This window comes from Glycine soja, chromosome 15 (assembly GCF_004193775.1).
Source record: "Glycine soja cultivar W05 chromosome 15, ASM419377v2, whole genome shotgun sequence".
Taxonomy (NCBI): domain Eukaryota; kingdom Viridiplantae; phylum Streptophyta; class Magnoliopsida; order Fabales; family Fabaceae; genus Glycine; species Glycine soja.
The window spans coordinates 1,383,608-1,405,410 of record NC_041016.1 but is presented as its reverse complement, the minus strand read 5'-3'; the positions used below and the strand labels follow the sequence as shown (position 1 = coordinate 1,405,410).

General features: G+C 34.1%; 5 protein-coding genes and 1 non-coding gene across 6 annotated transcripts; 4 read left to right on the top strand and 2 right to left on the bottom strand.

Annotated features, from left to right (window-relative positions):
• The first annotated feature begins 204 nt into the window (after positions 1–204).
• Positions 205–2,474, top strand: LOC114386947 (aquaporin TIP2-1-like). Its single transcript, XM_028347025.1, has 3 exons — positions 205–424; positions 698–945; positions 1,913–2,474. Exons 1-3 carry the CDS (start codon positions 298–300, stop codon positions 2,279–2,281), a joined length of 744 nt encoding a protein of 247 aa, XP_028202826.1. The 5' UTR covers positions 205–297; the 3' UTR covers positions 2,282–2,474.
• Positions 2,475–4,167: 1,693 nt separating this feature from the next.
• LOC114386991 (photosynthetic NDH subunit of subcomplex B 3, chloroplastic-like) lies at positions 4,168–6,308 on the bottom strand. Its single transcript, XM_028347082.1, has 6 exons — positions 5,955–6,308; positions 5,763–5,873; positions 5,594–5,650; positions 5,080–5,142; positions 4,901–4,963; positions 4,168–4,588 (listed from the first exon to the last, which is right to left on the bottom strand). Exons 1-6 carry the CDS (start codon positions 6,159–6,161, stop codon positions 4,505–4,507), a joined length of 585 nt encoding a protein of 194 aa, XP_028202883.1. The 5' UTR covers positions 6,162–6,308; the 3' UTR covers positions 4,168–4,504.
• Positions 6,309–6,523: 215 nt separating this feature from the next.
• TRNAN-GUU lies at positions 6,524–6,597 on the bottom strand. The gene has a single exon. It is a non-coding gene; the product is annotated as a tRNA-Asn (tRNA).
• Positions 6,598–7,713: 1,116 nt separating this feature from the next.
• Positions 7,714–13,465, top strand: LOC114388010 (tRNase Z TRZ3, mitochondrial-like). The gene is made up of 12 exons (XM_028348342.1): positions 7,714–8,135; positions 8,240–8,329; positions 8,481–8,525; positions 8,660–8,714; positions 9,012–9,055; positions 9,145–9,621; positions 9,787–10,052; positions 10,136–10,283; positions 10,382–10,432; positions 11,105–11,508; positions 11,611–12,265; positions 12,858–13,465. The coding sequence occupies exons 1-12, from the start codon at positions 7,836–7,838 to the stop codon at positions 13,173–13,175; spliced, it is 2,853 nt and encodes a 950-aa protein (XP_028204143.1). The 5' UTR covers positions 7,714–7,835; the 3' UTR covers positions 13,176–13,465.
• A 969-nt stretch (positions 13,466–14,434) lies between these two features.
• LOC114386570 (ALA-interacting subunit 1-like) lies at positions 14,435–17,286 on the top strand. The gene is made up of 8 exons (XM_028346595.1): positions 14,435–14,588; positions 14,844–14,902; positions 15,008–15,082; positions 15,187–15,303; positions 15,461–15,531; positions 15,949–16,249; positions 16,381–16,670; positions 17,061–17,286. Exons 1-8 carry the CDS (start codon positions 14,525–14,527, stop codon positions 17,116–17,118), a joined length of 1,035 nt encoding a protein of 344 aa, XP_028202396.1. The 5' UTR covers positions 14,435–14,524; the 3' UTR covers positions 17,119–17,286.
• A 1,096-nt stretch (positions 17,287–18,382) lies between these two features.
• LOC114387581 (protein JINGUBANG-like) lies at positions 18,383–20,762 on the top strand. The gene is made up of 2 exons (XM_028347783.1): positions 18,383–19,272; positions 19,894–20,762. The coding sequence occupies exons 1-2, from the start codon at positions 18,667–18,669 to the stop codon at positions 20,635–20,637; spliced, it is 1,350 nt and encodes a 449-aa protein (XP_028203584.1). The 5' UTR covers positions 18,383–18,666; the 3' UTR covers positions 20,638–20,762.
• The last annotated feature ends 1,041 nt before the right edge of the window (positions 20,763–21,803 follow it).

Below are 21,803 nucleotides of genomic sequence, written 5' to 3'. Positions count from 1 at the left end.
GTGAAACTGAATTTGAATCATTTAAAACTTATATGAATGAAATAAGACATCTCACTAATAACTAGGTAAATTTCCCAACAGAAATTAACATTGATAAAATGAATAAAAAAAAGCAACCCTACCAATCAAATTGGTTTCGTGAACTTATTTAATAAGCCTTCATGCTGTTCTCAATAATTTTCTACTATTTATATAGCTCCCTATAGAAGCCTTTTGTGCTATATTTCTAACTCCCAACACTTCCATATCTTATCTTCTCCTCCTCCATCTTTGAGGTTCTCACGGAAACTTCTGAAGATGGCTGGCATAGCATTCGGAAGCTTCAATGATTCTTTCAGTTTGGCCTCCATCAAGGCCTACATTGCTGAGTTCATCTCAACCCTTCTCTTTGTTTTTGCTGGTGTTGGTTCAGCCATAGCCTATGGTTAGTTAATTAGTTTTTCTGTTTGACCTCGCTCACACTTATACTTGTCAATGCCACTTCTTTATCTCTATGGAGTTACATTAATTCAAGTAGCACCACATACATTTTTTTTAATTCAAGTAAACAAAAAGTAATAAGAGGAAAGTGTGAGGGTCCTTCTGACAGTTTTATGAATTTTGTACATACATGCAGAAGTTTGCAAACCAAACACTTTAAAAACGTAGTGTTTGCTTAATTTGAACACGACTCTGACTTGTTATAATTCTTTTGCAGCTAAGTTGACATCAGATGCAGCTCTTGATCCAACTGGGTTGGTAGCTGTTGCCATTTGCCATGGTTTTGCTCTCTTCGTTGCTGTTTCTGTTGGAGCCAACATTTCTGGTGGCCATGTCAACCCTGCTGTGACCTTCGGGTTGGCTCTTGGGGGCCACATCACCATCCTCACTGGTCTCTTCTACTGGATTGCACAGCTTCTTGGCTCCATTGTGGCATCCTTACTCCTCAAGTTTGTCACTGGCTATGTAAGTTCAAACTTAACACATACATGCATATATAATTTCAATTATATGTGTCACAAACATGGCAAAATAGTCATTCATGCACCAGAAGCTCCATGCATAATTAATTAATCCAAGCCATATCATCCCTTTTGCTGTTAATCATAATAATTAGGGAACATTGAGTATAACTCTGTTGAATGCAGTTTCCTCATTTCTTTATTATAAGTATATGAAAGGGTGCCAGCTGGTTCATTTGGTAAAGTATATAAGTTATCTTAACTAGCTTATAAATTAGTTTGACCAAATCAGCTAGCTTTCAACATGCAGGACATTAGATAACAAATGTTTACAAAGTATGCTTGGTATGTAGGGATTTTCTCAAATTATTGAGAAAACTCTGCAGTTTCTTAGGTACTAGTACTTTTTCTATGTTGTCCAATAAAAATAAAAAGGTTTATTTTTGCATAACACTAATGTTTATATTAAATGTTAACATATAATTGAAGGTGAAACTTGGAGTACTAACATAAGAGCAACTAATTAGGAACTAGTATTTAAAATTTGTCCTAAATATAAATTACCTTCTATTTTAGTATTCCAAATTCAAGTAAACTGACATTTTAGTCTTTAAAACTATATAATGTTGTCACATTAGTTCTTAAAATTAAAAAAAAAAAAGTATTTGAAAGTGTAATATGTCAATTACAATAATTCAAAATTTTAAAAAAATATGTGTGACCTAAATGATAATGTTAACATATATTTAAAGATCAAAATATTAGTAAATAGTTAAATTTAAAAGACTTAGAAAATTATTGAAAGAATCAAAGATTTATTTGGCGATATACTTTTAGTTTAGAATGAAAGAAGTCTTAAGTCTTGTGTTTCAATTATATATATATATATATATATATATATATATATATATATATATATATATTGGTCAAAAATAGAAACTAAGTGTCAATTAATGATTTGTTGTCTGCAGGACACTCCTATTCACAGTGTTGCTGCTGGAGTTGGAGCTGGTGAAGGAGTTGTTACAGAGATCATAATCACATTTGGATTAGTGTACACGGTGTATGCCACAGCAGCAGACCCTAAGAAGGGTTCATTGGGCACAATTGCACCCATTGCCATTGGTTTCATTGTTGGTGCCAACATCTTAGCAGCAGGGCCATTCTCTGGCGGGTCCATGAACCCTGCACGCTCCTTTGGCCCTGCTGTTGTCAGTGGTGACTTTCATGACAACTGGATCTACTGGGTTGGCCCTCTTATTGGTGGTGGTTTGGCTGGTCTTATCTATACCTATGCCTTCATCCCCACCCAGCATGCACCTCTCGCCACTGATTTTTAATTTCATGATCCACACTGTGTTGCCTTGTGTTAATTTCTGATCTGTAATAAAGGAGGAAAAGTAATTAACTCTTGCTTTTCCTTCTTTTCATCTCTCCGCTTTATCCTTTTTTTTTTTTTTTTTTGCTTTTAATGTAAAGTTGGAGTACGTCATTGTTTTCTAGCTTATAAAAATTCATGAGGTTGGTAATCTAGTTTTTCTTTTTCTTAAAAAACAAATTTATCTCATTTATATATGGCTTTCCCTTTTAATTTCTTACCAGGACTAGTATATAGTGTTGCATTGATTAACATCTATCAGACGAGAAGTTTACAGCTGTTTTTTTAGATAAAAGTTGATAATGTTTATCACTTAGAGAGTATTAATACTTTTGAACTCCCCTGATTAATATCCAAACATGTGACTGAGGTTAAATTAGGAAAATGAAAGTGGGAAAGCCATAAAGTTGGTGCAAAAGAAAAACACGTTACGTACGTTTGATTGTATACTGTTGGAGTGATCAATAGGTATAATTTGTCGTTGACTTATGTACCAAAACACACAGTTGTAATTGTGAGGCTTGTCTTTTAGGCTTTTTATTATGTAGGGTAAAAACACAGTGAAGATGTAAATGATTAGCTATACAGTACTGCAAGATAAAAATTTAATCAAATGAAACAGAAATTATCTCTTGCTTAATGAAAATCTACTGAAGTGCTCAGGATGGACATTGAACAACGTGGCTTCACGTCTTCTTGAAGTGCATATGATATGGGTATGCCCAACAGTTGCTATGTTAGTGTGAATGGGGACCAGCAAGTGGGAATTATTAATTTTAAAAAGTTAGAGTGGATTGAATCCAAGCAATAGAATACAAGGCAGTAAGAACAAGTATAGGGTCACACCAGGCAAAACATTTAGGTAGAGAGGGCCCATGGGATTGCAAAAAGTTGGGCTACTGTTAAGTATTGTTGAAGAGTTCCACCATTCTACTCCTACAAGCTGTAATTGCAATATGCAGTAGGTCTCTGTACTTGTTTTTATGATATGAGACCACATGTAGTTTTTTTACAGGAAGTAATCTTGTTCAGTTACATAGAATTATTATAGACAATAATCTTGTTCGGTTACATAATATTGGACTGTGCTAGGTTTTTGGCCGACAGAGATCTAATACTGACCAAAACAGGTCATTGACAAATTATATTCATTACTACTAGTTCTTAAACACCAATGGGTGTAACTCATTTTGTCGAGCATGATGTGTAAGTGTGTAAATTTCTTAGTTCATGTCTTCAATGACAACTTTTCTATAAGAAAACCTCAAATAACTAGAAAAAAAAAAAAAAAAAGAAGAAGAAGAAGCATACTACTATTTGGACCAGTTGTTGTCGAGCTCTAAGATCATCTCACCCTGTTTGGCTTTGGCTGAAATATTTTGACACCTATCATGAGGATCTGGTAAAGCTTTTCTTAACCAGCCTTCATCGGCTTTTCCTTTTCTAGTTGTAGACGATACTAAAATTAAGAAATATATTAACAAATCTGATTCACTATTTTTAGTGAAATTCTTTTCTCTCAACCTCATTTTTTTATCTAAGCTTAAACTCCAGACTTTGTCCAAGGGAATCAAATTCATTATAACCAACAACTTGTTAGTAAATTTAAGCAATTTAATGAAGTGTTGGAACGTTTGATGATAGTAAGTCAACATGTCAACAAGTTTAATGATTTTTTTCCATTCAATGATAATAAAATATCATCTCAACCTAGTACAATCTTCTAACTAATTAAAGATGAAGTTATAACATTTTCCTAGCTATAACCATAGAACATTAGCAAGACTCAACGTTTGAGCTTGTATCTCTTTACTTTAGTAATCAAGAATATTTATGAAGAGACAAATATGACGAGAAAACAAAATTTATAACACATTTTCCTATGTATGATTCTTCTTTCGTGTTTTGATTTCTTTTTTCTTTTTTCTTTCTATTAACACAGTATTAAATTATCTAAACAATTTATAATTAGTGGATCCCACTAAAGATTAAGGAATGTAAAAATGACAATGGCTTTACAATATTTTCCACATATATATATTTTGCCTTGAAGTGCCTCTGAAGTCTAAAAAACAGAATATATCTCCTATGTTCAATTGCAGGTTTCCAAGACTTTCTTCATGGTTTGCAACGAAGCGAAACAAAAATGCCATAGGAAGAAATTCGTTTTATATCATCATTTCCTTTAATCCGACTCCCAGTTCGACTCTCCAGGCTTTGCATATTTCCATTCGTGCCCTTTCCACTCTGGTAGTTGTTGAATCACAACCTGCATCAAATCAAAGCAAATTAAATCACAAACCAATACTTGAGCTTAATGTTCAAGCATGCATTTTAAGTGTAAAGAATGTGACCCTATAAACTAACTAAAAATGATCTTTTAAGTATGTTTTTAAAGTAATTAATATAAAAGTTAATAATTTTAGCATGCATAATTATTTATAATTAAATTATGTATAGTGTGACACACTAGCATAAAGTAAGAATAGTTTAAACAACAAAGCCGTAAAACAATTTCTTTTTTCTAATTTATTAACCAAAGACAAGGATTACTAAAGTTCAATAGTGAAGAATCACGAACCGCCCCTCTGGAATCTGGTTTACCAACAATTGTTTGACATGCTAATCTCCAATTCTTTGGTTTCTGCAAAAAGGGAAAAAAAATCCAGATAACAAAACCGCAATTGTCTTCATAGACAGTAGAAAAATACCAGACAAAAAATTTCAATCTGACGATCAAGTTTGCATTCGGTCTATTACCTTCTTTAGTATTTCTTTCTCTTTATCAGTGCGAGGGTTTAGAAGCTCCTTGCCTTCAAGAACCTAAACAACAATTGCAAAATAGATTACTAGCGTACTTTATTTTATCTGTCTTCTAAACTACATTACTCTATCCTAAAACACGTGTCTCTTAATTTCAAGGGGGACAAAATATCCGTGATTGTTTACTCTGAAAGTATCCCAATAAAAGGAGGTTTTTATTGTTGCACATTTTTAATTTAATAAATGAACATTTGGTACAAAGAATCATGAGTTTTATTTCTTAAGAATCATACTTTCAAAAATCATAATTCATGAGATAGTTACCACTTACGAATGTGTTTGTTGATATATTTAAAAGATTTGTATGAATATTATCATGAGTGTGACTAAAACTTTTTCGTCATTATAGGAATTTTAGACCCTCACCTTTTCCATAAGAATGTATTATTAATTAGGAAATATAGTTAATTTTTTAAAAAAACTATACCAAACATGAAAATGTATAGCTCACCTCCACCATACATGTGCCACAAGTTCCACCCCCTCCACAATTTAACAAAGGTCTGGCCTGGAAAAAGTAACAACAAATTAAGCACATATATAAACTGATTAATTCACACAAAAAAAATAGTCTAGTATAGTCGTTACAGAGCAAATAATAAGGTTGCTGAGTTAATTACATAGGGTCCATAGAGTTCAACATTGGAATCGAGCATTATCTTCCTAAGCCTCTGGCCTCCACAAGCAGAACGAAAGTGCATATCTGGTGTTCCATCTGGTAGCAATACAGACTAACCAAACCCACAAGAGACATAAAAAAATGTAAAACCAATTAATGTAGCATCATAGTATTATTTAATTGTTGGACTTACACTAACAAACACGAGTCCGACATAAGGTGGCTCATCGGGGTCGGTGGTGTCTGAGTCAGAGTCCTTCTCGGGGACTGTGCCAACAGCTCTAATTCTGGTTCTTACATAGCTGACACGCTTAGAGGAATAGGTGGGTCTGAAGTTATGGGAAGAGGAAGTGATAGAGCGCAATGCATGAGAGCTGAGTTGGAGTTGGAGGAGTGACATCTGTGTGATACTATTTCAAAGTTCCTGCTAAGTGTTATGTTGATGTTGAGCTGAGGATATTTTGCACCGAATTTGAGCTTAGTACAATGGCTCTGTCATTTGTGGTTGTTCTTTTGATGATCTTATCTATCTGCTACAACTTACAACAACAATGAATTATTATTATTATTATATTTGTATTTATATCTTATTCAGAAAGAAATTAATTTATATTTATAAACGGATAAAGTAAGTAAGGGGTGGTTGAGTTGGGCCATGTGGACTGAATTGAATAACAAAGTGTTGGGTCAAATGCTGGGCAACGAAGTTTGTTGGACCATGTATGGGGCCGCATTTTGAAAGGACAATAACAATAAAACAAACGCTAGAAGAAGGGCTTGAACCTTCGACCTTGTGGTTAACAGCCACACGCTCTAGCCAACTGAGCTATTCCAGCTTTGTTGGTTAAAAAATATTTTGTATTCTTCTTCACTTTTCATCATGTGTATGCATTAATAATAAACATGGATGTCTTATTGTTTTTGTATACATGGTTACACAATTAAACCTTGATCAACACATGCTTAAGAATTTAATTGTCTATTTGATTTTGGCTATTTTTTTTCAAAGATATTTACCAACTTATATTATAAGGAATTCGTTTGACATCCTTGAACTTTTGCGACAAAAAAACATAGTAATTTACTGATTTTGTATTTTATGTTCTAAATTCAAGTGTTTTGCATTTAGTTAGAGACAGAACTGTTTGTATAAAGTGGTTTCTACTTCATACCTTTCAACTAAAAAAATTGATACGTAAAACATTTGTTTTTTCTTAGAGGAAGACCATTAGGGTTAAAGGAAAAATAAATTATACATTCAACTAAGTAGAATCTACGATGGAATAATTAGCCCAAAGATAAGGAATGAGGGGATAACAAAAAATAACCATCTTAATTTCCAAAATATCTAGGCAACAAGAAATTAAGAAGTTGAATAAAATTCCTAATTTATAATGTTTATAACTTTAAGGAAATCACGACAATTTAAATATTTAAATGTCTAATATCTCATACACAATTCAATATTGTTTTTTATCATAAAATAAAATGGCCATTTATCTTTATAGATTATGGATTTACCTCCCAAGATTTTAATATAATTTTTTAAAAGATGAGCATTATTCTCTTTAATTCAAATCACCTTCCCATACTTAAGTGCCTCGTGGGTGTAAGGAATTTGTGAGTTTTCAAACAAGAGAAACAAGTGAAGATGACGAGAGGAAGAAAAAGATAACGATGGAGTGAAGAGTGTTACATTACTTAAAGAAATGAAGAGTGATAAAGGGATTTGTTTGGGTTTTGTCACTTAAGTGGAATGGTTCGTTTCAATAATATTATATTCAAAAGAACATAAATTACACTTTATATTAAATTTTTTGGGATAGATTTCTTTCTTCTAAGGCACGGTCTAGTTAAAATAACAATATATATATATATATATATATATATATATATATATATATATATATATATATATATATAATGTTATATTTCTCTGGAAGAAGCAAATCCATTATTCACAAAAAAGAAATTTAAGTTGGAAAGCAATGAGAGGAGAGGGGTTTTATCGTGCGTGGCAGCCACGGCTAAAACCCTCTTCTGACTTCTTCAACTACGGATAAAGGCCGAGCCGATGGCGCAAGTATCAAAGTTTGGGCACCTTCTTCTTCATTCTTCTCTCCCCAAACCCTCCAACTCCAACATTCAATTCCGTTCTCTTCTAACACTTCTTGCCTCGTCCTCCAAACGACACCGTAGCATCCCTCCTTTCCGCAGAAAAAGCACGACGCCAAAGCCAATGGAAGTGAAGGAGGAGTCGTCGAGCTTCAACAAGAGAAGGGCCCAGGGCAGAGACAAAAACGACATCTCCCAGAAGAACCTCTATCTCAAAGTTCGCAAGCTCAACCCAATCAATACCATCTCTTTTGTTCAGGTACCCTTTACCCTTCTCTCTTTCTCTATTCCACTATCCATTACCAACACTAACCAAACCCACTTATTGTTTCTTCTAATTACAAACAAATTTGTATTCTTCAGATATTGGGAACTGGCATGGATACTCAAGATACTTCTCCGTCAGTCTTGCTTTTCTTCGACAATCAAAGATTTATATTCAATGCTGGGGAGGTAACTCTACAGTCTTCTCTCTCTCTCTCTCTCTCTCTCTCTCTCTCTCTCTCAGTTATCATATTATTATCTGCTTTCCTATCTCTCTGTGGAGGCTTACAATTTATATAATATTATAATATTATAATGAATGCCCTCACGCTCAATTCAGGGATTGCAAAGGTTTTGCACGGAGCATAAGATTAAGTTATCAAAGGTATGTTATATCTTCAACTTCAATCCTTTTCTCTCCTAATGTCAATTGCCTTGTACTAGTAGTATCATCTCATAAAAATATAGTTTGTTACGGGTGTTATTTTTGTTGTCTTACTATTGTTCATCTTTCTACAGATAGATCACATATTTCTTTCTCGTGTCTGTTCTGAGACTGCCGGTGGCCTTCCAGGTCTGTATTAACCTTACGGTTTTGGTTGTATATTACAGAAAATAGCTTTTTGGTTTCTTTAATGATGCACTGATTGCTAAAAGTTGTCATGTTCAATTGTTTCTTCTTTACTACTACTGGTTAGATTGGTGATTCATGTTTTTTTTTTTCGGCACATGTTAATTGTTAGTTTGTTAGTAGATCAAACCCGCAACTTTTTCCCCCTTCCCTTCTTTCTTAACCACTCGACCAACCTTATATCTCCTAATTGGTGATTCATGTAGAAGGGCCTTGAAATAATTTTTCTTCAACTCGCAGGCTTACTGCTTACTTTGGCTGGCATGGGAGAAGATGGGATGTCTGTAAGTAGCATTTAACTTCATATAATCTTCCATTTTCATCATATATATATATTTATCTACTATAAATGATAGTTTCTTTTAATTTGTAGGTTAATATATGGGGGCCATCTGATCTCAAGTATTTAGTAGATGCCATGAGATCTTTTATTCCCAATGCTGCCATGGTTCACACAAAGAGCTTTGGGCCCATCTTCAACACTGATGGACCCATTGTGCCACATCAAAGCAAGCTTTTGGACCCCATTGTTCTTATTGATGGTGAGGTGGTCAAAATATCAGCCATTATCCTACAACCAAATTGCATTGAAGGTCAGGTGCTGACACCTTCAGAAAGCTCTTCACAGGAGAGGATGGATCATAGTCCAGAAACCCTTGACTCTCCCAATGGCAAAAAGCTACCTGCTGCAAAACCTGGTGATATGTCTGTTGTATATGTTTGTGAACTGCCTGAAATCAAGGGGAAATTTGATCCAGAGAAAGCTAAGGCCCTTGGTCTCAGACCTGGGCCTAAGTATCGTGAACTGCAACTTGGAAACTCAGTGAAATCCGATCACCAGAATATCATGGTTAGTCTTAAAACTCGACATTATTTGCCCAAAGCAGAGTAGAATTATAAAAGGAAACAGAATTTGAGACAGAGATTTCAATCTCAATTGCACATGCTTTAGTTTATTTCAATTTGATGTTGGGCTTCCATACCTTGTAAAGTAACTGTTTGTCTGCTACAATAGGTTCATCCAAGTGATGTCTTGGGTCCTTCTGTTCCTGGTCCCATTGTACTCCTTGTTGATTGCCCAACAGAATCCCATTTGGAAGCATTATTGTCTATGCAATCACTTGCCAGTTATTGTGATCAAACAGACAACCTACCAGAGGCTGGTAAGAGTGTCACTTGTGTAATTCACCTAACTCCTGCATCTGTTGTGAGTTGTTCAAATTACCAAAAATGGATGAAGAAATTTGGTTCTGCACAACACATCATGGCTGGACATGAAAAGTAAGATGTTTTACTTTCTGGAGAGTCCTTTTTCTTGTTCTGTTATCTGCTTTATTACACCTGGTTGCTCATTCTGCTTGCAGGAAGAATGTAGAGATTCCTATTTTGAAAGCTAGTGCAAGAATTGCAACACGACTTAATTACTTGTGTCCTCAGTTCTTTCCAGCTCCAGGATTATGGTCTCTTCCTAATCACGATAGCTCAAAATTTGGCTGTCTTGCTTCACGTGAGGTTTGTCACGTGATTGAAGATGAAATTTGTTTTACTAGACAAACATGATTAAGACATAAATGAGTTTAATTAAATTGTTTGATTTGATTCCTTTGCAGGATTCACTTTCAGAATTTTCTGAAGTCATTTCTGCTGAAAATCTTCTTAAGGTATGAAAGATTGATGTGGCCTGGCCGTTAACTTATATGTTCTAATTATGACAATGGATTCCTTTTTTGGGCTCCTTATAGCTAATCTCAAATTTTTTTTGACACTTTTTGAGAAGAGCCTATTATAGTTGACAACTTAAAGCACTTTGCTTATTACTAATAATGTACAAAGTTTAAATACCATTCATCTGATTTTTAAATAAACATTTCCAGTTTTCTAACTTGTTCTCTTTGAACAATTCAAATTTTTTTGGATGCATCACTAAGAAAGAACATGAGAATGGCATTCTTCTTGTCAAGTCCTTGGAGAGTGGTTTTTCATGGACCTGTTGTCACGAAATTTTTATAAGAAATGTATTGAAGCAAATTTTTAAGACCCCAATTTTTTCTGTAAAACCATTAGAGCATGTTCTTAGGCTCTCATTATCCTTTTTAATCAAATTATCTTCCATTTAACCTACTTGTCTCACTGGAGGTTCTTTTAATCTTCCGACATGACCAAATCACCTTAGGAGAGCTTTTATCATCTTTTCCTTGATAGGGCTGCTCCAATTATCTCCCTTATATATTTGCCAGTAGTCACCTTAGGACCATAGTTTTACTTATTTGATCTCTATCTCTTGCTTTTGCCAAGTTCATATATTGATAGATATATTACTTTCTGCTATACAGTTTACATTGCGTCCTTATGCTCAACTTGGGTTGGATAGATCTTGTATTCCTACTAGGGCGGATTCCTCAGAAATCATTGACGAGTTACTGTCAGAGATTCCAGAGGTTTTGGAAGCAGTAAAGCATGTAAGTCAGCTCTGGCAAGAATGTAGTCAGACAAAAGAGGATTTAACTCCAGTGGCGGATCATGGGATGATGAATGAGGAACCATGGCTATGTGCTAATGGTATTCCTGCTTGTTTGGAAAATATAAGGAGAGATGATTTGGAGATAGTTCTTCTTGGAACTGGTTCATCCCAGCCATCAAAATACCGAAATGTGAGTTCAATATATATAAATCTTTTTTCAAGAGGAGGTTTGCTCTTGGATTGTGGTGAAGGAACCTTGGGACAACTTAAAAGAAGGCAAGTCTATCCATATCCCTAACATTCATTCATGTTTATATAGTACCACTCTTAATTTCTCTTTTAATATGAACTGTTGGTTGGTGTATCCTTCGGAAACAGATATGGTGTTACTGGCGCTGATGATGCTGTGAGAACTTTGAGGTGCATTTGGATTTCTCATATTCATGCTGATCACCATACAGGCTTGGCCAGGATCCTTGCTCTGCGCCGTGATTTGCTGAGGGGGGTGCCTCATGAACCAGTGCTTGTTGTAGGACCAAGGCAGCTTAAGAGATATTTAGATGCATACCAAAGACTAGAAGATTTAGATATGCTGTTTCTTGATTGCAAGCACACCACAGCAGCTTCATTGGAAGCTTTTGAAGATGATTTCCCAGGAAATTCAGTTAATTCTCAGAATCTGAAGAATAATAATGGGGACTTAATTGCATCAAAAGTTAATTCTACTTTATTTGCTAGAGGATCTCTTATGCAAAGCTATTTTAAAAGACCAGGTAGTCCTGTTGACAAAGATGTAGTTTCTCCCATCCTAAAGAAATTTAAGGGGGTAATCCAGGAAGCTGGTCTGAAGGCCTTGATTAGTTTCCCCGTTGTACATTGCCCTCAGGCATTTGGTGTCGTTTTAAAAGCAGAAGAGAGGACTAATAGTGTCGGAAAAGTGATACCTGGCTGGAAGATTGTATATTCTGGTGACACAAGGCCCTGCCCAGAGCTAATAGAAGCATCTCGTGGTGCAACAGTTCTTATACATGAGGCAAGTAATCACTTGATGTTGTTTGAGCTTTTAACAATCTTAAAAAGGATGTGAAATGAGATCAGTATAAGAATTTGGTACTGTAATCTTAAGGGTGTGGTGGTTGGATTGATTTCAAACGTTAGCAATGTTAGTCATATTTCAGATCCATCATTGATAAACCAAGCCTTAAATCTAGAAGTTTTTGGTTCTCCAATTGGTAAATCTTTGGCAAAACTAACCTCTTCCACGTTAATAATTAACTTCTGCACGGTAGTTCAAACTTATTTTACCTCACTCTGTTTTGCAAGCTTGGATACTTTCTTACAATAGAGTTTGTATCTTTGATGTAAATTACGTAATTATTTTTTATCCAAAAAATACATGTTTCTTTGATTTATATTTAAAAAGGATAGTCTTATTTATGATCTTTTTACTTCAATTCCTTCTGCAATGAATGCTTTAATTCTAACAATATATATTATTGTCCTTGTTAATGTATTTTCTTCAACATTTTATATGTTAACTAAATTTAACTCTAGAGAGCATAGTTCATTGCTTAATGCCATCACTAGTGAGGCTGCTGTTAACTTCTGACTTGTAATTGATGCAGGCAACTTTCGAGGATGCCATGGTAGAGGAGGCTATAGCAAGAAATCACAGCACCACAAATGAAGCCATAAAAATGGGACAGTCTGCCAATGCATATCGAACCATACTGACTCATTTCAGCCAAAGATATCCTAAAATTCCTGTATTCGATGAAACACACATGCATAAAACATGTATTGCATTTGACATGATGAGTGTCAATGTAGCTGATTTGTCCGTGCTTCCCAAGGTTCTTCCATATTTGAAATTGCTTTTCAGAAATGAAATGATGGTTGACGAGTCAGATGATGTAGTGGAAGCTGTGACTTCAGCTTCTTGACAAAATGACCCCATTCATTGTATTATTGATTTTTATTTTTAAAATTATGATTATACCTCTATGTCACGCTGTACAATATGGTAGCATTTTGTCGTTGGATTGCCCAAGCAGTTCCCCTAACTTCATTTTATTTACGGAATACGTTATGACTGCCTTCAAATCATTTGTTGAAGCATGTGCCAAAGTCAAAATTATTTGTTGTAGTTAATTTAGCATTGTATTTAATGAGTTTTTTTTAGGATACATTCTGAGTTCTGGCAATAAAAATTTATGTCATCCAATTCCTCTCCCACATAAACGGTTATTAGATGCTTTTTTAACTATTATTTGAAATTTCGTATATTCGTTTTATGTAGGCTTAATGTTATGGTTTTTAGCTGTTACTTAATGTTATATTAGCATTCTGTTAACTTTTAAATTAAGAAAATAAAAATGACACATTTCAAAAAATATAAAAAGACTAAAATGAAACATTTAAAACTTAACAGGAAAACATATTAGGTTTGAACAAAATTTCTGTGTTTAAATTTTTTCTTTATTTGGATTTTAACGATTTTCATATTTATTCATTTTTTTTACTAGTTGAAGAGTAAAGAAATCTAAATAAGAATATATTCAATAAAAATATTTCTTCATTGATAGGTTATTGGTAAAATTTGAGAATTGAAGGAATGAAATATGACAAAATAAGATAAAATGAAATCCATTCATTTAGCAAGGATAAATCTAATAATAAAGAATAAAAGGCAGTGGGGATAACTTAAAAACCTGAATATAACATTCATTTAAATTTTTTATAATGATAATTTGTTATTAAATGATAGTTGAACTATCAATAAGTTGTTGGCTCGAGTGATACTAGACTCATTTTCTTGAATAATATCTGTTTATGTTTTAATGTGAATGAGAAAAACATGATTAAAAAAAGAGATTTCACTAAAGATTAATCAAAATTTTTAATAAAAATTAATCATCAATAAAATTTAACATCATAAGTTTAAATTTATTGTAAAAAAAAGTGAAGTATAAAAATATTTAGATCAATATTATTTACAGTAAAAAAAAAACATCAGTATTATTTATTAAAATGAGATAGGGAATAAAACATTTAGTATGTGCTATGTGGTGATTAATGGTACGATGAATGAGGAAGGTAACTGTTTGATTGTCACGTATTAGGCGGGGCGAGCGGTAGTTCCGCTGGTGAAATGGTCCAATGTGATTGTGCGGTCACCGACCTTGACAACTGCGTTCTCTTCAAAGTTCAAACCTTAAACACAACACAACTACGTTACTTTTATCCTCTATTCCATCCCTTAATTTGTTTTATCAAAAAACCAGACCCAGTCATGGATATGCCGGTTGACAAAGACGACGCTCCCACTTCAAAGAGAACTTCCAAGAAACCCATATGTGTGTTCTTCACTTGGTTAGATAATTGTCCTGTTTCGTTTACCATTCTATCACGTGTTTAGCTTCAATCAATTGTTCATTCCAAAAAGAAGAAAAAACCATTTGTATCTTTCATTAAACTTGTCATGTCTTCGTTATGATGCCAATTATTCAAATGAATTCTATGTTTGCTCTAAAATCTAGAGGATTTAATGTGCAACGTTGTGTTTGCATTATTGTTCATAATTTGATTTTTTAATTTATTTTTAATTGTAGATTCAAAATTCTCACAGCAAGAACTCCCTGCATGGAAACCGATTCTAACACCTGGATGGGTATAGCGTTCAACACACTTGCCTCATTTATATAGTTTCACTGCATGGCTTCTGGTTTTGCAAAATGTTTTAATATTTGATCGGTGATTTTATCTTTGTTTCCAGGTCATTGCAACATTTTCTGTCATTGGAGTCATCTTCATCCCAATTGGTCTAGCTTCCTTGTTTTCGTCAGAGAGTGTAACATCTCGTATACATATAATATAACATACTTACATAGTGTGAAATGAGATTTGGTGCTGAAGCTGAACGTTTCATTGATATATGAAGAAATACTGATGCAGGTGGAGGAAGCTGTTTTCAGATATGATGAGACTTGCCTTCCTCCCTCACATGCTCAAAATGCAGTGGCTTATATTCAAAGCGATACCACCAACAAGACCTGCATCACCAAATGGACTGTTTGTACACTTACTCTGTACTAACTAACAAGAAATGTTTGAATATTTTGAATAAACTTCTCTAACTCCATTTTTGCACCAGGGTGTTTTTCTTTTCTTTTCCTTTATACCTATTTACATTTCCTTGTTGAAAACAGTTCTGTTGCAAACTTCACAGGTTGAGCATAAAATGGAAGCTCCTATTTATATCTACTATCAGCTTGACAATTACTACCAGAACCATCGCAGGTATGTACACTTTACAGAAAAATCCTTTTCCATATTCTTGTTTAATACTTAAAAATACATATATGGAAAGGCCTTATTTCTGGTTACTTGAAAGTTGAAACTGCTAGCAACTCCTTTAGTTAATCCAGGACTACCAAGTGTCTATGTTCCCAAACAATGTTTATATAACATATTCAAATTTTACAATAACACATTTTTTTATCAGCTTTTACAATAACGTTTAATTACATGTCATGTAAAGATTATTGAAGACTAAGATGGTCCAGGACCACCTAATAATTTTTCCGATTTTCACCAAAAAAAATCATAATAATCAGGGACTCTTTACACTTCTATGTAGTTCATCTCCAAAGCAGTGGTAGTGTTCAAATTGGCGGGAACTCTTTATGCTGATACCAATTTGGCTGAATTTTGCAGATATGTTAAGAGTAGAAACGACAAGCAACTGTGGAATAAGGCAGCTGAGGGGGAAACAAACAATTGTTTTCCCGAAGACAAGACAAAAGATAACCAGCCTATTGTTCCCTGTGGCCTCATTGCATGGAGTATGTTCAACGACACGTACAAATTTTCAACCAGCAACAAGGACTTGACGGTCAACAAAAAGAACATTGCATGGGGGAGTGAGCAAAGGTCCAAATTTGCCTCTGATGTTTATCCAAAAAACTTTCAGCGCGGAGATTTGATTGGGGGTGCAAAACTCAACGAGAGTATACCCGTAAATATATATATATATATATATATATCTTCCTTTTAGTATTACCTTTTGTGTGAGAAAATACCCTGCTTGCATTTAAAAAAGAAAAAGAAAAAAGGAAATAACTTGTGTGGTTTTATGGCATGAACCAGTTAAGTCAACAAGAGGATCTGATAGTGTGGATGCGAACGGCAGCACTACCTACATTCAGAAAACTATATGGGAAGATAGAGGTTGACCTTGAAGTGAATGATGAGATAGAAATAGCAATAGAAAACAATTATAACACATATGAGTTTGGAGGGAAAAAGAATTTGGTTCTCTCAACCACAACTGTCATGGGAGGAAAAAATCCCTTCTTGGGGACTGCATATCTTTTCGTTGGTGGCCTATCCTTGTTCTGTGCCATAGCATTCATACTTCTCTATGTCATCAAGCCAAGGTAAATGAAACATTATTTTGATATATATGCCCCATCCTATCTAGTTGGTTAGTTATATGCACCTACCATTATTCTTTAAGATAAATATTAACCAGTATCTTTAGACATTAATTAAAGATTTAAAAGAAAAAAAATATGTACTAAAATACATAAAATTATATTATTCATTATTTTATTTTTACGTTTTTTCAAGATCTATCCAATAAATAATTTTTTTTAATTTGTTAGCTAATGTCCTAAAACATTAATTGACAAGACCCTTATTTTAATTATGAGCAAAGAAAGTTGGCAAAGAAAGTTTCCAATTATACCACACAAACTTCTGAATTTCAAACTAAATTTAGCACGTGCGATTTATGAGCTGACATTGCCTTATTGCTCTTCATGCAGACCTCTTGGGGACCCGTCTTACTTGTCTTGGAACAGAAATCCAGGGAGTATGAAATGACAGCCGATGGTTCCAATCTTTCGAATTTGACAATTCTCTATATTTCACTGTGTGGCAATGCCTCATTCTGGGACTACATCTCTTGATTACGTGACCAACTTGAAACTCAGTGCATATAAACATTCCTCTTTCTTTTTATAAATAATAAAGGACTACGCTTAAATTTTAGTATAAAACGTTGAATATATTTTGTATAGGTAGTGATTTAGAGAAAGGACAATGAGAATTAATTATCGACTGAATTAGTTTGAATATTTAGTCCTAATTCATATAAGAATCCCACCTTAGTACTTTTTTTTAAAACAATTACTAACCTCATGCTCAATACACGCCCCCCAGGTTCAAGTTTCAGCCTAATATTTTAGTGAATTTTATGTCAGTAGCAGTGGGTGAAATTTCATGTAAAAGCCAGTGGGTTTTCGAATTTTCCGTAAAGTTTGGACTTCCGCAACCACTGCCATTTATTTGCGTTTCTACAAATTTAAGCATTCTTCCTCAGCAATTTCCTAACCAAATTTAAGTGAAAATTATGATGTCAAATTCCAGACGGTTTGGTGAGCAATTTTATGACTGGAACTTGAAGGAATTCCTATAATAGGACTAGCAATTAATGCCATAGGTGTCTCGGGAAAAAAGTTGAGACCCATTTCCTTTACCATCATCTAATTTTAGAAAAAAGCATCGTCCTCCTCAGTTAATTCGCATTTCCCTCAAATGACCCACTTTATGCAATTGATTATCTCTCATAACCTTCCATATAATGGTGCCAAATCCTTCATTTATGATATTCACATGTTTATATCCAAAATTTGAACCCAAGAAAAAAGAATCTTTTTATGAACATCCCAGCATCACTTTCCAGTGTTCTTGAACTTGTTGGAACCTTAAAAAGACTTCGCATTGATTTGCTATCTTCTTTTCCTGTAGTAAAAAGCTCACGTCAACTCTTTCACACCGACATCTAAAAACAAATGTTTTATTGCATTTTTTTTCTTTGATCTCTGAGTATTATAGTTGTATAATTTTGGTCTTTAAGGTTTTAATTGCACAATTGAGTACTTCAAGTATCATAATTATATAATTTTGTTCTTTTTATCAGTTATCTTTATAAATATTTAACAGATTTTTTTGACATGATGGTGAATAATGACGATAGTAAAATCAGTTAAATATTTAATGAAAGAGCAACAGAGATGCTAAAATTGCACAATTAGGATATTTGGAAACCACAATTCACGCAATTTAAACTTAGCGAACTAATGGAGTAAACCAGAAACTAATACTCTGCATCTAACCAAAATGTATGTCCATGGCCTGCCAATGTACCAATGCTCCTCATTTCTTTAATGCATAAATGTGAACAATATACTATTGATTTTCAACCATTGCAATAAACATAGTAATAGCCGGCATCTACCACCCCTCCAATTCATGACCCCATCACACTTCACACCACACCAACTTCATTCATAAGTCATAACCACCAAGACACACCACTGATCTTTCTTTTGGTGTTGAAGAAGAGAAGATCAATGATCTACCTGATCAATGGACGACTCCAACTCACCTGATCCCACCGCATCCTTTGCTTTTAGATCCACAACCACAACCACAACACCTCAGAGCAACTTCTTGAGAAGCCATTCTACTAAAGAAACCCCTTTCTCAAACTTCATTCACTCCCCACCACGCCTCTCTTGTCCCACTCTTTCTCGTAGCCTCCAAAACTCTCCTATTTCCTCTCCACTTCACCACCGTCAATTCTCACCCCCTCCCTCTCCTCCTTCTCCCACAAAACTCTCTGATTCTGAACCTCAAACCACTTACCACTGTGCCTCTTCAGTCCTCAGAAACGATGGACAGATCCTCTCCATTGCCCTGTCATCAAATGGTTTGGTCTACACTGGCTCTGACTCAAACCTTGTGAGGGTGTGGAAGCTCCCTGAGTTCACCGAATGTGGACAACTCAGGACCAAGGCTTGCAGGGTGGTGGCCCTCGAAGTGTCCAATGACACGGTTTATGCAGCATATGGTGATGGCAAAATAAGGGTATGGAGAAGAACTTGGGATAAGGTGTTGAAGCATGTTCGGTTGGCTACCATCCCAAAGACACTCGGCTATGTTCGCAGCTACATCGCCGGCAAAGACAAGACAGTAAGTAAATTTGTTAATGTTTAAGTGATCACCTGCATTTGGCTCTATCCTAGCTACAACATGAACCACTTCTGCTGTTACATTAAAAATGGTGTTTCAAACTTTTAACATGGCCTTATCTTAGAGAATTTGTGTCTCCTCAGCTCTAACAACAAAAATATTTAATGTTAGAGACAATCGTAACCCACACAATTAAATACCACTTAAGAATTTCTCATGATTATCTTTTCCTTCTAGCTAATCAGAAAGCAGGAATTTATGGCTTGTTCGCAATGTTGAAACTGAGTTCTGAAACAATTCACTGACTTCAGGGTGGTTACAGTTTTTTTTTTTTTTTTTGTATAATGGGTACTTTTCCATCACTTAAGATGTCACTTCAATTTCAAAAACTATGAATGTAAAGAGAAAGGATAACTACTATAGATTTCAATTTTAATATTTGATCTTTGTATTACAAGATATCATTAACATGAAGGGAGTTTACTAGTAGAATGAGTCAATGATCATGAAACCACTTAGATTTTTATGTGACTCATTGACTCATAATTACTGGTCTTAGATGCAATGCAAGTATTGATGTCATAATCATAAACTAGATTGTTTGACATGATGACTTAACAGATGCACAAGGGGCTAATCACGGCAATGGCAATAAACACAGCAGAGGACATTCTATACACAGCTTCCCTGGACAAAACGGTGAAAGTGTGGAGAATCTCAGACCTGAAGTGCATAGAGACCATCAAGGCACACACTGAGCCAATCAACGCCATCATAGTGGCAGATGATGGAGTCCTCTACACAGCCTCAGATGATGCCACGGTGAGAGTTTGGCGTAGAAATTTTTGCAGCCATGACCAGCCTCATTCTCTGACAGTAACATTACACGCCAAGTACTCACCAGTGAAGGCCTTAACACTAACAGCAGATGCGGCTGGAATTCTATACGGAGGCTGCACTGATGGCTACATACACTACTGGCTCAAGGGTTGGTTTGCGGGGCAGTTACAGTATGGAGGGTCAATCCAAGGGCACACACATGCAGTGATGTGTCTGGCAAGTGTGGCCAAATATGTAGTTAGTGGCTCAGCGGACTCAACGAGCAGGGTTTGGGCTAGAGAACAGGATGGGCAGCACACGTGTCTGGCAGTTCTGGTGGGTCATAGAGGGCCAATTAGGTGCGTGACAGCATTCCTAGGAGGGAGATTGCTGGAAGATAATGAAGAGAGTTGCACCATTTGCACTGGGAGCCTTGATGGGGTCTTCAAGGTTTGGCGTGTCACTCATAAGAATCTTAGTAATCAGACCTCATCCCCACCTGGGTCTGGGGCCAAGTACTTTGAACTCTACAAGGGACTTTCATGATTTTACTTGTATACTTTTTCTTTGCAATTTGCATTCTTCACTAGTAGTCATCATCACTCTCTTTTAACATAAATTGTTAGTTTGGAATTTTTGTACAGCCATTAAGAAGTAATTGGATATTTTTAAATTAAAAAAAAATATAATCATATTTGTCTAAAATTTCATTCTATTAATATTTTCTTATTTTACTTAGTAGATGTATCTAGTTATTAGAATTCATCTTAATAGAATATGTTGGCTTTTTTTTTCAAATTTTTTAAATAAATTAGTATATGCATTAGATATTTTTAGAATAATTGCAATTAAAAAATTAACAATTAAGCTTCTTAGTTTTTGAAAAAAAAAATTCCTTGTACTCATTTTTCAAGTCTTTTCAGAAGAATATATTCCTTTCTATCCATTAATATTATTTTTAAAAGATTAATGAAACATTAACTATTTTATAATTTTATCCCCTGCATTAACCGAAAATAAAATCCCTCCCGTTATCATTGTCATGTAAGAAGAATAAAAATATGTTATGAAATAATTGTCATTTTATTATTTTTTACTTATATTTATTATAACATTAATGATTGACAACAAACTAAATAAATAAATGATGATATAAGATTAATTTTATAAAATTATTATTATCTTTTATCTATTTTTTATTTTTGTAAAATAAATTAAAATGACTATTATTTTGGACGGAGAAAAAAAGTATTACATAATATTGGAAGAAGTGTTGTAATAACAATCACATTATTAAATTATTTCAATTTAATTAATTCGTTAGTGCTGTGTCAATGTTTCCCTACTTTTAGAAGAAAAAAATATGACAATAATAAAAAAATTGAATTGCAAGGCGTGAGACATTGAAAAATAAATAAAAGAATGTGTTAGGTTTTATTCTATAACATAATAAACACAAATGTGAATATCAAATAATTAAAGAGTTTAATAAAAGAATGTAAATATCAAAATAAAACAGTTTTCTATTGTCATTCGTTTATAAATCATCGTTTGAATTACTTTAAAATAATTATTATAAAAATAAACAAATTTTTCATACATTATAAGTTGTGATTGAATAACCTACAAAACTTTGTACATTATTAGTTACAAAAAAGAATAACTTCTTCCAAAGAGTGGTTTATAACTTCTATTCAAACGGTTTTTTATGT

Excerpts from the sequence above, each read along its gene's own strand:
- LOC114386991 (XM_028347082.1), bottom strand. The coding sequence starts at position 6,161 with ATGTCACTCCTCCAACTCCAACTCAGCTCTCATGCATTGCGCTCTATC. Across the intron at positions 5,874-5,954 it reads TCGGACTCGTGTTTGTTAGT|TCTGTATTGCTACCAGATGG; the intron begins GTAAGTCCAACA and ends GGGTTTGGTTAG. Across the intron at positions 4,964-5,079 it reads AGAAAGAAATACTAAAGAAG|AAACCAAAGAATTGGAGATT; the intron begins GTAATAGACCGA and ends CCCTTTTTGCAG.
- LOC114387581 (XM_028347783.1), top strand. The coding sequence starts at position 18,667 with ATGGACGACTCCAACTCACCTGATCCCACCGCATCCTTTGCTTTTAGA. Across the intron at positions 19,273-19,893 it reads TCGCCGGCAAAGACAAGACA|ATGCACAAGGGGCTAATCAC; the intron begins GTAAGTAAATTT and ends ATGACTTAACAG.
- LOC114386570 (XM_028346595.1), top strand. The coding sequence starts at position 14,525 with ATGGATATGCCGGTTGACAAAGACGACGCTCCCACTTCAAAGAGAACT. Across the intron at positions 14,589-14,843 it reads AACTTCCAAGAAACCCATAT|ATTCAAAATTCTCACAGCAA; the intron begins GTGTGTTCTTCA and ends TTTTAATTGTAG. Across the intron at positions 15,304-15,460 it reads CCTGCATCACCAAATGGACT|GTTGAGCATAAAATGGAAGC; the intron begins GTTTGTACACTT and ends CAAACTTCACAG.
- LOC114386947 (XM_028347025.1), top strand. The coding sequence starts at position 298 with ATGGCTGGCATAGCATTCGGAAGCTTCAATGATTCTTTCAGTTTGGCC. Across the intron at positions 425-697 it reads TGGTTCAGCCATAGCCTATG|CTAAGTTGACATCAGATGCA; the intron begins GTTAGTTAATTA and ends ATTCTTTTGCAG. Across the intron at positions 946-1,912 it reads TCAAGTTTGTCACTGGCTAT|GACACTCCTATTCACAGTGT; the intron begins GTAAGTTCAAAC and ends TGTTGTCTGCAG.
- LOC114388010 (XM_028348342.1), top strand. The coding sequence starts at position 7,836 with ATGGCGCAAGTATCAAAGTTTGGGCACCTTCTTCTTCATTCTTCTCTC. Across the intron at positions 8,526-8,659 it reads ATAAGATTAAGTTATCAAAG|ATAGATCACATATTTCTTTC; the intron begins GTATGTTATATC and ends ATCTTTCTACAG. Across the intron at positions 12,266-12,857 it reads CAACAGTTCTTATACATGAG|GCAACTTTCGAGGATGCCAT; the intron begins GCAAGTAATCAC and ends TAATTGATGCAG.